The sequence below is a fragment of the Lethenteron reissneri genome, chromosome 64, assembly GCF_015708825.2.
Source record: "Lethenteron reissneri isolate LAM-NWPU_2019-01 chromosome 64, ASM1570882v1, whole genome shotgun sequence".
In the NCBI taxonomy this organism is placed as follows: Eukaryota; Metazoa; Chordata; class Hyperoartia; order Petromyzontiformes; family Petromyzontidae; genus Lethenteron; species Lethenteron reissneri.
In genome coordinates, this window is record NC_083842.1 from 1,835,904 (window position 1) to 1,849,681 (window position 13,778).

General features: G+C 41.9%; 1 protein-coding gene across 2 annotated transcripts in view; it reads left to right on the forward strand.

Annotated features, from left to right (window-relative positions):
• The window catches only part of LOC133359075 (small conductance calcium-activated potassium channel protein 2-like), a 51,377-nt gene extending 40,574 nt beyond the window's left edge, over positions 1–10,803 (forward strand). Inside the window, exons 6-9 of one of the 2 annotated variants that reach the window (XM_061577460.1) lie at positions 390–517; positions 5,152–5,221; positions 8,941–9,176; positions 9,291–10,803. In XM_061577460.1, coding sequence (XP_061433444.1) covers positions 390–517; positions 5,152–5,221; positions 8,941–9,176; positions 9,291–9,489 — 633 coding nt within the window. In that variant the 3' untranslated portion in view covers positions 9,490–10,803. Of the gene's footprint in view, positions 1–389; positions 518–5,151; positions 5,222–8,940 lie in introns of both variants that reach the window. The other variant, XM_061577459.1, reaches the window with a different exon arrangement.
• The last annotated feature ends 2,975 nt before the right edge of the window (positions 10,804–13,778 follow it).

A 13,778-nucleotide genomic window follows, 5' to 3' on the forward strand; every position in this document is an offset into this window, starting at 1 on the left:
GAATTATTTTTACTACAATTAATGTGGACCCCCCATTACAGAAAGGCAGAGCTAATTCTGGAGATTTTGTTTCCAACGGTATCATTCATTTTTCGAGTTAAAGCTTTCGTGACTGCAGGGATTCATATTCTTGGTTCTTTCGGTAAAGTCACGTAGAAGGGAATAATAAAAATAATAAAAATTCAACATTATAAAATTCTCACGACGTTTCGGCCACAACGCAAGCAGCCGTCCTCAGGTGAAGAACAGAGCCTGTCAGAAAGACAGCGCTTGGCAGCGTATTTTAAGCTGGGTGGGAGGAGCAGAGAGCCTTGACAAAGGAGGTTGATAGGTATCATTCATCGTGAGCATAGTGATAATGATGCTCTTTCTTCTGTTTTTTTTTACAGGTGAAAAATGCAGCAGCAAATGTGCTCAGGGAGACTTGGCTTATTTACAAGCACACCAAACTCGTCCGGAAGATTGACCACTCCCGGGTCCGCAAGCATCAGCGCAAATTCCTTCAGGCCATTTATCAGTAAGTAACTAACCAGAACTGCATATCATCAACGAGTAGCCGGTCCAGGGAGAAGTAATGGGATCTGTGTTAACCGTTAGTGTGCCACGACAAAGATCCCAGCTATCCACAAAGTCCACAGTCGTTATTTGTAAGCCTCTTCTGTCTCTGATGAATCCAACACCTAACGAGCTTCATTTTTCATTATGATGCGTTGCCAGAATTCGCTTTGGTTATTTTCATAGTAAAGCACCAATGAATTGACAGGAATTACCCGGGTCACTTTTAAAATGAGACTCTCCTGGTGTCGTTGAGTTCTCACCTGGTTATGAACTAAATAAGCTTGACTTGGATGTATACAGCATTAACAATTAGAGATTGTACCACGGCACTAATAATTATTAGAGATAAAGAACTTAGGACCTTGTTTGACCTAATTTAAACCTTAATGCGCTAAAAGCATGTAGTGTGATGAAACAAAGCACCAATACATTGGATAGTTTTTTTTTCAATAAACTAATGAAAGAGGTAGTAACTCAGAGATATTATTTTTAAAAATTGGATGTTCTTTTTTTATTTCCAAATGTGCCTCTTTCTTTTCCAGTAGCCCATGTTTGTAGAATGTCACGCGGGATTTTCCGCTTCAGAGACTGATGTTCCCAGCACCGTCCGATGGCGTTCCTTGAGTACCCGTCTCAAAAGTCATCAGGAAAAAAATAGCTTGCATGAAATCGTTTTTGCTACATTTTAATAAAGACCATTATATACCAAAGTACATTTTTTTTAACTAAATTAATTGACTGAACTAGTTTCATTTTTCTTTCGGTAAAGTCACGTAGAAGGGAAAAACAATAAAATAATAATAATAATACATTTCTCACGACGTTTCATCATCAGTTGTGAAAACCACATGATCATGATTGCTTGTGTTGCAATCGAAACGTCGTGAGAATTTAATTGTTTTATTTTTATTATTTTATTCTATTGTTTTTCCCTTCTACGTGACTTTACCGAAATAACCAAGAATATGAATCCCTGCAGTCACAAAAGCTTTAAATCGAAATTTAGTTTCATTTTGTAATTAAAAAAATAAACTACAGTAGACTTTCTTGTTAAAAAACACACACACACACACCACTAAATTAGGTTTCTGCAAGTCTTGGATTCAAGGCCGGGACTCATGAGGCCAAGACAGTTCCTATGATCACTGTTACATTGCTTCTATGGCTTTATTTTGGTGATTTCGAAAACTTTTTTGGTTCGGCCATGTTTGTTTGCTGTAGTACGAGTTAGACTGATGGCCTTAATCCAAGTTGTCTTGTGGTTGTTGTTGTTGTTTGACTTGCATCCCACTGTGGATTTTTACACACAGCGTTGGTGTACGGTGCTTTTTCTGGAATATTTTGCTTTTTTCCTGGATTTTCAGTTTGCACATAGTCACTTTAAGATGTTTTCTTGTTCATGTTTTTGTCTTTTGTTTGTTGCGGTTGCACCCGATTCAAGAGCCAAATGGCTCAAAGGGCTATACCAAATACATGAAACTGAGATCGAGGCCAAAAGCCACAAAGGAGAAGCCGAGGTCAGAGCCTGGAGCCTTTAGGGTGAAATCAGTCAGGGCTGGATCCTCTAGGCTGAGGTCAGTGTCCAGGTTCGGTGTCTCTAAGCCAAGGTCAATAGCAATACCTTGTAAGGCAAGGCCACAGACAAATGGGCAGTTTTACGAATGAGGATAAATATAAATAAGAAATATAATACATCTTCTTGGTTCTTTCGGTAAAGTCACGTAGAAGGGAAGTAATAAAATAATAAAAATAAAACATAATAATAAATTGTTTTATTATGTTTTATTTTTATTATTTTATTACTTCCCTTCTACGTGACTTTACCGAAAGAACCAAGAAGATGAATCCCTGCAGTCACGAAAGCTTTAAATCGAAATATAATACAGTGAAATATGATCAGATCTGAGGGAACTCTGTGTTTTCATACTTTTAAATTTAAATATGTTGTTCTAAAATGACAAGATGAGGTCGAAAGACAGTGACAGAAAATATCATGTGTTACCTGTCGCAGTGTTTGTCACCTGTGTTTTAATGTCATCTGTTTTTTAATGTTATTGCTGGATGAGGGCCTCCGTACACTGCGGATTGTGGGGGTTATTTCAACCATACATCGCCCCGCTGGTCAGTGCGGGTTGGTTAAGGTTGGGAGCATATGCTATGACAGCTGTACTGACAGCAGTGGATTTGACTGCACTACTACCCACAACATAACACTGCGGTGCAGCAGCCTATGCCAAACTGTCATGAATTTTATTATTACCCCTCCAATATGAAATGCAGATCAAGAACAGGATGTATGGTACGATAGTTCCGCTGCTGCCAGCGTCTCCTTAGTGTTGTGTGCCTTACAGTCCTTGCGGGACAACTCAAGGCACATGCTTTTGACAAGGTGGGGCTGAAACCCGAAGCTCCAGTGTCAAGTTCCACTCTTAGGAATCCTGTCCAAAGTCACAGAAAACAATGACGTGGTTTAACTTGCAGGGCAGCAGTAGCAGGATCACAGCGGCAATGGCGAGGTCGCATTCGTAGAACTTGGTCGCAGATGAAGTTACAATGTCCCAATTGCTTTAGGTATCGAGACACTGACCAGGTGATGCTTTCTAAAAAATTTCAGGGATTACCAGGTTCTGATGTGATGATGCTCAGCAGGCCTCTCCAGGTGCTAACGAGGTAGCGTCCAGGGCACGTGACGATGTAGCGACTGCTGTGCTTGATGAGGTGATGCACGATGCCTTGCTGAATCACCTCCAAAGTATATTTTCTATTGCGAATGCTGACCGCAGGCCCCAAAGTCTTCACGCGTTGACGTTGGCAGCAGCAATCTCTAAGTTGTTCGCAGGCAAACTCCTGACAGTCACAGTTGCTCCAGGCAGACCTCGGGGTGATCTGCAGCTCGCTCTCCAGGTGGACGCTGGGAAAATGTTTCCAAAGTTGGGGTCAGCACGCTGGAGCCCCGTTCAAGCCACCCGTGTCTCTCCATCTAGACGGCATGTCTTCAAGATAGATGCTCCCTCGTGACCTCTTCCTGAAGTTCTCTTTCTTCCGGATGATGCCATTCTCATTTCTTTGGTTGGAAGAGTCTCTTCTAGAAATGTGTATGCTATGAAGAAGGCGAAACTTCATATATTAGAGATATTCGTTTCCTCACGAATGTGAGTTTTTCTTCTAAAAAGGGCTTACCAGTGCATTAACTTTAACCTGCCCAGGTATTCTGAGATGTATTTTAGAAACTCTAGAATAATTGCAAAACTCGCAAAGATCCTGGAACAAAAACTGGAAAGGAGACATTAAACCACGGAGTGAAAAATTATCGGAATCAGATTGCTTCACAGAAAAAATATCAGAAATATTGATCATCAAACAAATGCAAAGCAGAGATAACTTGTTTTCTGTCATGGTAAATGCATATTTTTCTGCTGTCATAAACAACCTTGGTTTAAGTGCACCTCCTCACCTGTTACCATTTAAAGGGGGTTGTTAAAGGCTGTTCAATAAGACAAGTGATGAAAATACGACTAAAAGTGATAATCTTCTTGGTTCTTTCGGTAAAGTCACGTAGAAGGGAAATAATAAAATAATAAAAATCAAACATAATAAAATACAATTCTCACGACGTTTCGGCCACAATGCAAGCAGCCGTCCTCAGGTGAAGAACAGGTCTGTCGGAAAGACAGCGTCTGAAAAGTGATAACATGTATGATATGATTACTATCTAGATTTGATGTTTTCGTGACTGCAGGGATCCATACTCTTTGGTTCTTTCGGTAAAGTCACGTAGGTATAAAATAAAATCAATCACGACGTTTTGGCGCAACACAAGCGTCCGTCATCACGTGGGACAACCACAGCAAGACAGGCTATGTCTGTAAGAGAGGGGGGGGAGCAAGGGAAGAGAGATAGAGAGGGGGGTATGGGGTAGGGGAAGTGGAGCGCTGCCTTGCTCGTCTTCTAATACCTACGTGACTTTACCGATATGATTACTGCCAGAGAGATGGAGCAATTCGTTTAAGTAATTTACATGAGATGGACAAATCAAAGCAGGGCTGTGGAGAATCGACAGAGTGGGAAGGCTTTCATGTAGCAGTGAATAAATAATGGCCGATGATGGTAATTTGACTTTTAACCCGCGTGTAATATATCACATTGCGTCTTGCTACTTTATTTTCATAACATTGAATATGAATGTTCACATGAGCAGTGGCACAGTGGTCAGTGCTCTGCACAATGAACTAGGAAACTTGAGTTCAACTTATGGCCACAGCTAACATCATTAGTGAGTAATATCTGAAATGATCCTGGCCCCTGGATGTCAACCCCTACTAACCAGGATGGTAAAGTATGGTCAAGAAATTCCCATGACCGACATGGGTGTCTTTCGTCCGGCTATGGATTGACAAAGAGTTGTAAAGTATCTGTTAATGTTATATCATTGTAAAAACATTGTTACATGGTTTAGGACATTATTTCTACTTTTAAGTTATAATAATATCAGTTCTAATATTGCTTCTAATGCCTTCTTTCCTGATGGTATGAGATGAGTAGTGATTATGTTCAGACTATAGAAAGTAAAGGTGGATGTGTATTTTTCTTTAGGCTGCGGAGTGTAAAGATGGAGCAGAGGAAACTCACAGATCAAGCGAACACACTTGTGGACTTGGCGAAGGTATTCCGCACGAGGCAGTCTATTACTAACCAACTTAATAGTATGTTATATCAGGAATTTTCAAGTCAACAGAGCCATGCCATTGTGACTGAAAGTTTGGAGAAAAGGAGAGGATATGGCAAAGTGGGTGCCATATTGTCAGTAAGGAGCAGACGGTGAGAAGGAATGTCCGCGACCTGGTGGAGTTCTGGAATGCGAGGGGTTTTCCTCCTGCACAATATTCACCAGATTTAAGTCCATGGGACTTCCAAAAGATGTTCTCTACAATAGCGAGAGAGATTAACCTTTTCCCGATCCGATGACGTCCGTGTACCCACGTGTATGTCATCAAAACGAAACCAGATGAAAAAAAATGTAATAACTTTGATCAGTTCTGAGGCTCTCACAAGGCCAGGGCGTGTGGCACAGTTTTGGCGCCAGCTGTCATAGAGTGCGGTCGTGTCGCTACAGTTCTCTGCGGTGAGTGCAATGTCTTTAAAAACAACGGCGCTATGCCTCTCTAAGTTAAATTCACGCTGAGCCACTTGCAGACGTCTCGGAATGGGAAAAGGTTAATGCCGCATTCTCGGTGTTAAAGACATTTTAGGAGGTTTATTCTTAGGTTTTTTCGGTAAAGTCACGTAGGTAAAACATCAAAATTAATAAAATCTAGAATTTTAGGAGGTGTCTGTCCGATGTCCATCTATGAACGTTCATAAATTATATTTTGTCTCAATTTAGTGACTTTTCAAATCTTTAAATGTCATCTGAAAATGAGGAAGAAAATGTTTAATTACTAATGATAATAGATAAAATAGTGTTAACATAAATATAATAGCGCTATGCATCCAGAGCACCACGGTGGCGAGATGCTAAATACGTTGCCAGGTATACCGGAGGTCGTGGGTTTGATCCCGACCTTGATGCCTGTTGTATTCTCCCAAAGTCGCGTGGGTCTTTCCCTCCACATTTAGAAACATGCCTTTAGAGTAATAATTGGCTACAATAAATGTGCACATAAGCACGATCATTTGTGGCCAGGTCATTTCTGAAAAAGAGCTAAAGAGCTCTGGGCCTTACCTACTAAAATAAAAAATAGTTTATAGTTTAGCATTTGGGTCGCCCTGTATATAGCAGATGCCATGGCACCACTAAAAACTAATCATATTTTTCTTTACTCTATTTTTCTTCCAAATTTGTTGTCACGGTTCAACTAGAAGGGAATTAATTACGTAACAAGTGACGTCATCACATGTATGGAACGATACAGGCGGATTTTTCTACTAATATAGCTGTCCGCCTGATGATGCTAGTTGTAATTACTACTAGAATTGCATAGGCATGTGACTAGCAGCCACAGCCATTCTGATAGGTATACTAGATGTGGTGTGCCGGATGTGCAAATAGTTTATCTTAAATCTGGACAGACCTGGCTGAAATTTAGCCCTGGTGATGAATTTCCACCAAATTAGAAGTTCATTTCCTGCAGCTGCCTGGTATTTATATGAATGATTAAAGACACTACGGACTTTGTTATAAAATAGATGTTAACATTTACAAATATGCAAGTGGAATTTTTTAATTCAGACCTTACGGCATCATTCACAAGAGTAATTAATTGTTTTATTTTGACGTAACTTATATTCAAGGTTTTGCAAACAACTCCAATCAATTTGCAAAACGTAAACATAACTTTGGTTGTATGTTCTCTCTTAGAGAAAATATAAATCTCCCTGGAATGTGACTGAAATTAAAACACATTGAATCACACCAAATAGACATTGGCATGCATCTGTAGCCCATCTTTTAATCAGGCAAACTACATTTGCATTTCAAAAGAAGTCCCTTAGTGTTTCCTGGCTTAATTGAGTGCTCATTTCAAAGGCAGCGTTCATTTATTTTGGTGCCCCAAATTCCTGTGCATCCTGCCAGTAACCACAACAACATTTAGTTATCTTCCTGTATGTGCACCGTACCAGACAGGGAAGTCATATTCCTGTGGCCTCACACCCCTCTCAAGTACCTGTAAGAAGGGGGAAGGCTTCAGACAGGGGATAACTCTGTCATGTACACGTCTGTGCAGAGAACACTTTTGTTCAATGTTTTTAAATCTCTTTTTTAAATGAAAAATAATTTCGGTCTGCTAGTGTGGTTACTCCTCTGTACTTTGCTCAGCAATCCAGAAAACACCAGATATATTTAACAAGAGAGTACTTCAACAGTGACATGACTCTACAGTACTAGCAACACGGATAGGTGTCTGCTCTGATTCCAAAGAACACAGGATGAGATGTTACTATCCTTTGTGCAAGCACTTCCAAGAGTTCATGAACAGTGAGCCTGGTGAAATTTGGGGAGCGCATCGTCAGTAGTGAACCTTTGGTTCCTAGGGTGTTTCGGCTTTCATACTATACACCCTCCCCAAAGGCGGCCAGCGACAGGGTGATCAATCCTACGCTTGCGTCCCATTCCCAATTAGTCATAGGAGTTGCCTTGTTGTTGATAGACTACAAAGTTTACATTGGCATTGCTGGAAGCAATGAAGTATGGGTGCTTGGAAGGTCGTGATGAATTGACCCAAGCTGCTAGACTTATCGCCGATGCCGGATTGGATAAGTTAACGAAGGTGGGCTCCGCTCCTGCCACCAATGAGGTGGCCACCAATGAGGTGGCAGGAAGAGTTCTCTAGCAATGGAAAGCTGACCTACTTTCTTCCCTCAGCCCCCCAACACAGCCAGATTACCATTTTGATGTGGCATTTTTGTTTGCAAAGGACCTCCCGGATCAATTTAACTTCTCTCCCATTCTGATGACATATGTGTATGTCATCTGAACGGAACCACAAGATAAACTAAAATAACTTTGTCGGTACCGAGGCTCCCACAAGGCCACGTTGGGAGGGCGTGTGGCACAATTTGGCGCCAGCTATCATAGAGTGCGGTCGTGTCGCTACAGTTCTCTGCGTTGAGTACAGTTTCTTTAAAAACAACGGCGCTATGCCTCTCTAAATGAAATTTATGCTGAACCGCTTGTGCATCCCGAGATTCAGTGGTGAACGGGACACCCACCTTGCAACTTGCAGGGCTAAGAAGACTGAAGGACAAGCCATGAAACAGTGGCGGTTATTGGCGATGATATAATGTAAGGCTTAGCTCACATTTCAGCTTCCAGCAAGGCTGGCTTTAGAGCAAAACTGCATCAAGTTTGCTTGGCAGTTTCGACAGTGGAAACCACTCGAAGAACTCACAGCCACCACAGAGCCGCGGGATAGAGTTTTGGGTGTCCTGCCTTCCACGCCCCAATATTCGATTGATTGGGCATGTGTCTTAGTCTGGAGAGGTGTGAACTCGGTTATTCACCGATTAAAATCCGAAGGGCCCAGGCATCGGTGACCTAACCGAGTTATCCAAGAGGACTGCGCGTCTCTCCATAGGGGCAATTGTTGTTGACGCCCCACCAAATTGGTTATTTTGTTGACCCTTGGGATGATTGGCTAAGTTAATGGACGACTGGGTTTCAAACAACTTTCCAAGCTTGGTTTTTTTTCTTAAATCATCCCCACCTAACAGAGTTATCTGCATGAAGTTTAGAGAGATGATATTATTTATAGTGATGTCTTGACAATCGTATGAAGCAGAATTAATTTGAAATATTATTGTGTTAAGTATTAACATTGGTGCTTAATTACTTTGACCGTATGAACGCTGTGCCTTAATAATACAGCATTGACTCCATTCCAGACGCAGAATGTGATGTACGATCTCGTATCGGATCTCAACGAGAGGAACGAGGAGTTCGAGAAGCGTCTGGCTACCATGGAGAGCAAGCTCGAAGTCATGGCAGACTGCATCACCTCGCTGCCCGCGCGTATTGCACAGACGATGATCCAACACATGGCTACGGGCCAAGATGCGCCCCTGGCTTTGCAGCAGTGCGAAATCGCCCCGGGACAGCTCGGTTTGGACGGAACATCGCAGTACGTCAGGGAACCCCACTTCAGCCTGGAAAGGCAGATGCACTTGCCCAGCCCATCGCAGCACAGTTTTGACTGCGGTCTATTGCACGTGAGCAGCTCGATGTCTCTCCACAGCACATCCGGCGGCCCGCTCACCAGCAGTACATCGCTACATCATAGCACAGAGGCAGGTGGCCTCATACAAAACGGAGTTGGACGGCCCCAGCGGTCGCTGAGCCCCACCCTGAGCAGCACTTCTCGGAACCAATCCACTTCTCCAGCCCGACACCGCCGATCAGCCACGAGTGGACTTCATGCGCACCAAAGCATGTGACGTGGCAGGGATGCGAACGGCTTCCCATTCAGTTGCCTTAGCAAAGTATTTTATAGAGCGCCGTCTTAATTTGTTTTCTTTATTGCTTCCTCAATCTGGCTTTGCTCGTAATTGGATTGATGTAGGAGCGCGTATGTGTTTGCTGGGCTTTCTCAAACAGTGTAGAGTGGGTGCTGGCTGGGATTTAACTCAGGTGTATGCCTCCCGCAGCTCTAATTGAAACAAAAACAAACCCTTATCACGGCAAATATCTAGCGGCTAAAACATTATTTAGTATTTTGCACATTATGATAAAATACAGTGAAAGCACAAATTTGTTCATTGCTTCCGTTTGCCCTAATCCAAAGATGTCTATCAATATTGTATTGCGCTACTATTTATTTTACTGCAGTAATGTTTGTCTTCGTGTGGGGTTCTCCAACCAATGCTATATCCTAAGCACCCCCTCCAAAAAAGGATCACAGTCCGTGACACAGGGTTGGCAAATAATCAACCTTTTTATTTTTCGATTTAAAGCTTTCGTGACTGCAGGGATTCATATTCTTGGTTCATATTTTATTATTTCCCTTCTACGTGACTTTACCGAAAGAACCAAGAATATGAATCAACCTTTTGGCATAGGAAGGAATGGGTTTAGTAGTGGGAGGGTATCCTCTTGCTATACAAGCTGGAAAAGTATGCGTCGTGTACCCATGACTCTAACGATCTTTGCCAACTCTATGCCAATGAATGTGCAGCCTTGAAAGTTGAGCGTGGAGCTGGAGAAAGAAATACGTGTTCATCGTGCATTCACTGGCATTGTTCATATTTGTTTACATTGCGACTGACGATTTCTTACTTTAGGATGATGATTATTTAACATTTTCAAGCATTCCACATCTGATGTTAATGGGGTTTTGCTTTCTTAGAAAAAACCATAAAACAATAAGTGTTGTTTTAATTGTGTTAAGAGAGTGCCTCACATTTTAATTCGCCTTTTCTCATGCCCTTCCTATGCAAGTCCAACAGCTCCAACTCGAGTGTATACTAATCAAATTGGAAAGAGATGTTTTTGAGAACCCACAATATGTAGTCATACCTGAGAAAAATGGGTGATCGAAAGTGTCCCAGTGCTGTGAAAACAAATACATTGGTTAGCTTCCAGTGAAATCAATGGTTTACAGTATATTTACATTGGCTATTAAATGTAATATTTACGATGTATTGTTTGCTAATGTAATTTTGTTAATTATATAAATCATGCATATATCTATATATAATGTAAGATGGAATTAAACATTTATATAATTTTATATTGCCTCTTTTTTTTAAAATAAGCACCTAATAGATGATGTTACTTGCATTAATCAATTAAAATTATATCAATTCATTGCATTGCGTGTCATTCTGTTATGCATTATTTGTTACGTATGTGCAGTAAAATGTATTTATTTTCTTTAAAGGCATCTTAAATATGTTTGCAGTTGCCTTCGTGGTATGTAAAGAGCCTTATATCTAAAATTGATACTGAATATCACATGATGACAATGCACTCTGGGTTTGTAAGTGATGGTTGTTGCAGCCCTGAAGGTGATTAAGGAAAATGAAGCAGTTATATCGTCCAAAGGCATCGTTGGCTCCAGCAGAAAAATGAAAGAGAAACACCTTGAGGAGCGAATGAGGTTGTTGATCACGCAAAGGAGGGTTGGGAGGAGGGGGGGTCTTTTTGGAATGGCCTCGACTGAAATTGCATTGACCCAGGTTATGAGCACGGAAAGTGAAGTCTATAGAAGCGAGAGGAGTGTTTTATTCAAAATACATGTACATGACACGTATAGTCTTTCTGTGGGAGATGGAACAGAAAGGGATGAGATGTAGGCTTTAATGAGGCCTTGTCTGGGAGCCACGTGTGTGTAAGTAGGGAGGTTTGAATGCAGACGTGGTGACTGCCAGTGGAGGTGGCAGAAATGTAGGAACACGGGAAACAGGAGAACAAGAAAAATGCATCACATTTTACAAAAAGACAAAATTATTCAAGCCCATCGCTATGAAAATAATTCCACTATACAAAAAGACTAAATTATTCAAGCCCATCGCTATCAAAAGAATTCCACATCTAGTGAACCTCAACCGCCCTTCTGTTACATGGTGATGGTGACTCGGCTTAAACTGTTGTGATTTATTTAATTTTGTTTTATTTAGTTAGTTTTATTAACTACTAGCTTTACTACCCGGCTTCGCCCGGGACTTGGATTCACCACGCCTGGCCGCTTTCGTCTCCCCAGTGGCGATGTTCACACACCACACCAGTTACTCGTTTGAGGCTGAGTCGACCTAGGGGAGGCCCAGGACCGGTTCAAATAATCGTCACCGGTGGTGGCCGTGAGCGGAAATCGAACTCGGGTCGCATGCGCGGGTCACATGGCAGAGATGTGACGTCACAGCTCACTTGCCGTGCAAAACTAGATGCATTATTGAGCCCCCCCCCCCCCCAAAAATAAACAAAAGTCTATTTTTATATTTTTTGCATGGTGTATAGTCTGGAAAGTACCCACATGGCAAATTTAAAGTTTGTTGCATGTCGGGAAGTACGCTAAACATTTTGAACAGACACACAATCACAAATTGCCCTTCTATATATATAGAGAGGATAAATATATCGTACCATTTAAGTGTGAATGTAATTAAAGTGTGATTAATAATTTACTTAATTAAATGTAACGTCTATATGTTGTAGTTAGGGCTAAATAAGCAAATTATTAGGAGCCGCCACTGCACGCGAGGAAGAGGTGGGGAAATTAATTGTTATTGAAGAGGTAACTTTTGAATCGAATGCAGAGGATAAAAGCAGAGTCTTACAACTGTACTAAAATAAGGGAATGGACAATGCAGGAAAGGGAAACCATATTCTTAGGTTTTTTCGGTAAAGTCACGTAGGTAAAAAATTAAAATTAATAAAAGTAAAATAAAAATCACGACGTTTCGGAGGCAACATGTCGTGATTTTTATTTTATTTTACTTTTATTAATTTAAATTTTTTACCTACGTGACTTTACTGAAAAAACCTAAGAATATGAATCCTTGCAGTCACGAAAGCTTCAAATCTAGGGAAACCATATTTTAGGGATAGCAAGGAACGGCCTGCTATACTTTAGAGCTTTACTGCGGGATTCACCATTAAGATATTAGCTGTAACAAGACCATTTAGGATGCTAAAAACCAATCCTTCCTGATTTAGCCAAGAGCCACCGGAGAAAAGTGAGGACCAGTATTGTGGGATGTGATTCACGAACACTTAATGCTACATGCGCGTCTCGCTTTACAAGCATTCTTTCTATGAGCAATTTGAATTCAGACCCATTTGTTCGCACAGAGCCGGCCCAGCCACTAAGCGACCCTTGCAATTGCAAAGGGCCCCGTGGCCAGCAGAGGGCCCCCTAGAGTCACTGCTAGCTAGTGGGTGAAAAAAAATCATACATCAAAGGGGCCTCCAACCAAATTTTGCTTAGGGCCCCCAAAGGTCTAGGGCCAGTTCTGTCCGCACAACGAGCAGAACGTTTGCTTATCGGGTCCAGACCAATCGATGAATATGCGTCCTCGTGGTGGCAGGGGGCGCACGGTGGCCTGCAGATGTTCAGCAGCTGTGCTGAGTGCGCACGAGTTTGGCCGTGTGGAGTGAAAGGTGCCACGTGGTGACACTAATGGAGTGCGTGTGGGGAGCGGTGGTGGAAGGGCTCGTTCGCAGCACTGCGAACCCAGCCACCCGAGATCGATTCCCGCTCATGGCCAATACCAGTGATGATTCTCTGAACCATTCCTGGGCCTCCCCCGAGGTAAACTCAGCCTCAAATGAGTACCTGGTACGGGGTGTAAACCTCGCCAACTCGTGCGTGCTGGCCTTCATAGGTGCCTGCGAACAGCACTTGCCCCAACAGTCTGTTCTGGTTATATGGGGGGGATCTTGAACTGGAGTTCTTCATGTGTGTTGTTACATTTTATGTATTACTTTATTTTTAAATTATTATTATTATTGGCAGTTTTCGCATTCAAAAGTTGTTCAAGAGTTGAATTTTTTGGGGGGGCTGACACGTAGGTGAGCTTTGAACATGGGGAGGAGTCATTTGGAAAACGATCGTTGAACCAGTTTTCACTTTTCACTTGCCGAGAAATTTTCGCCGAACGTATCTCGCTCGTTAAGCGAGACACGCCTGTACTTACCGAGTGTGACTTTGTGTAGGAAAGTCTGTATGCGAATGTGGCAGTGTCTGTGTGCATTGTATGTGTCTGTGTGTATTTATAAGAGCGCATTA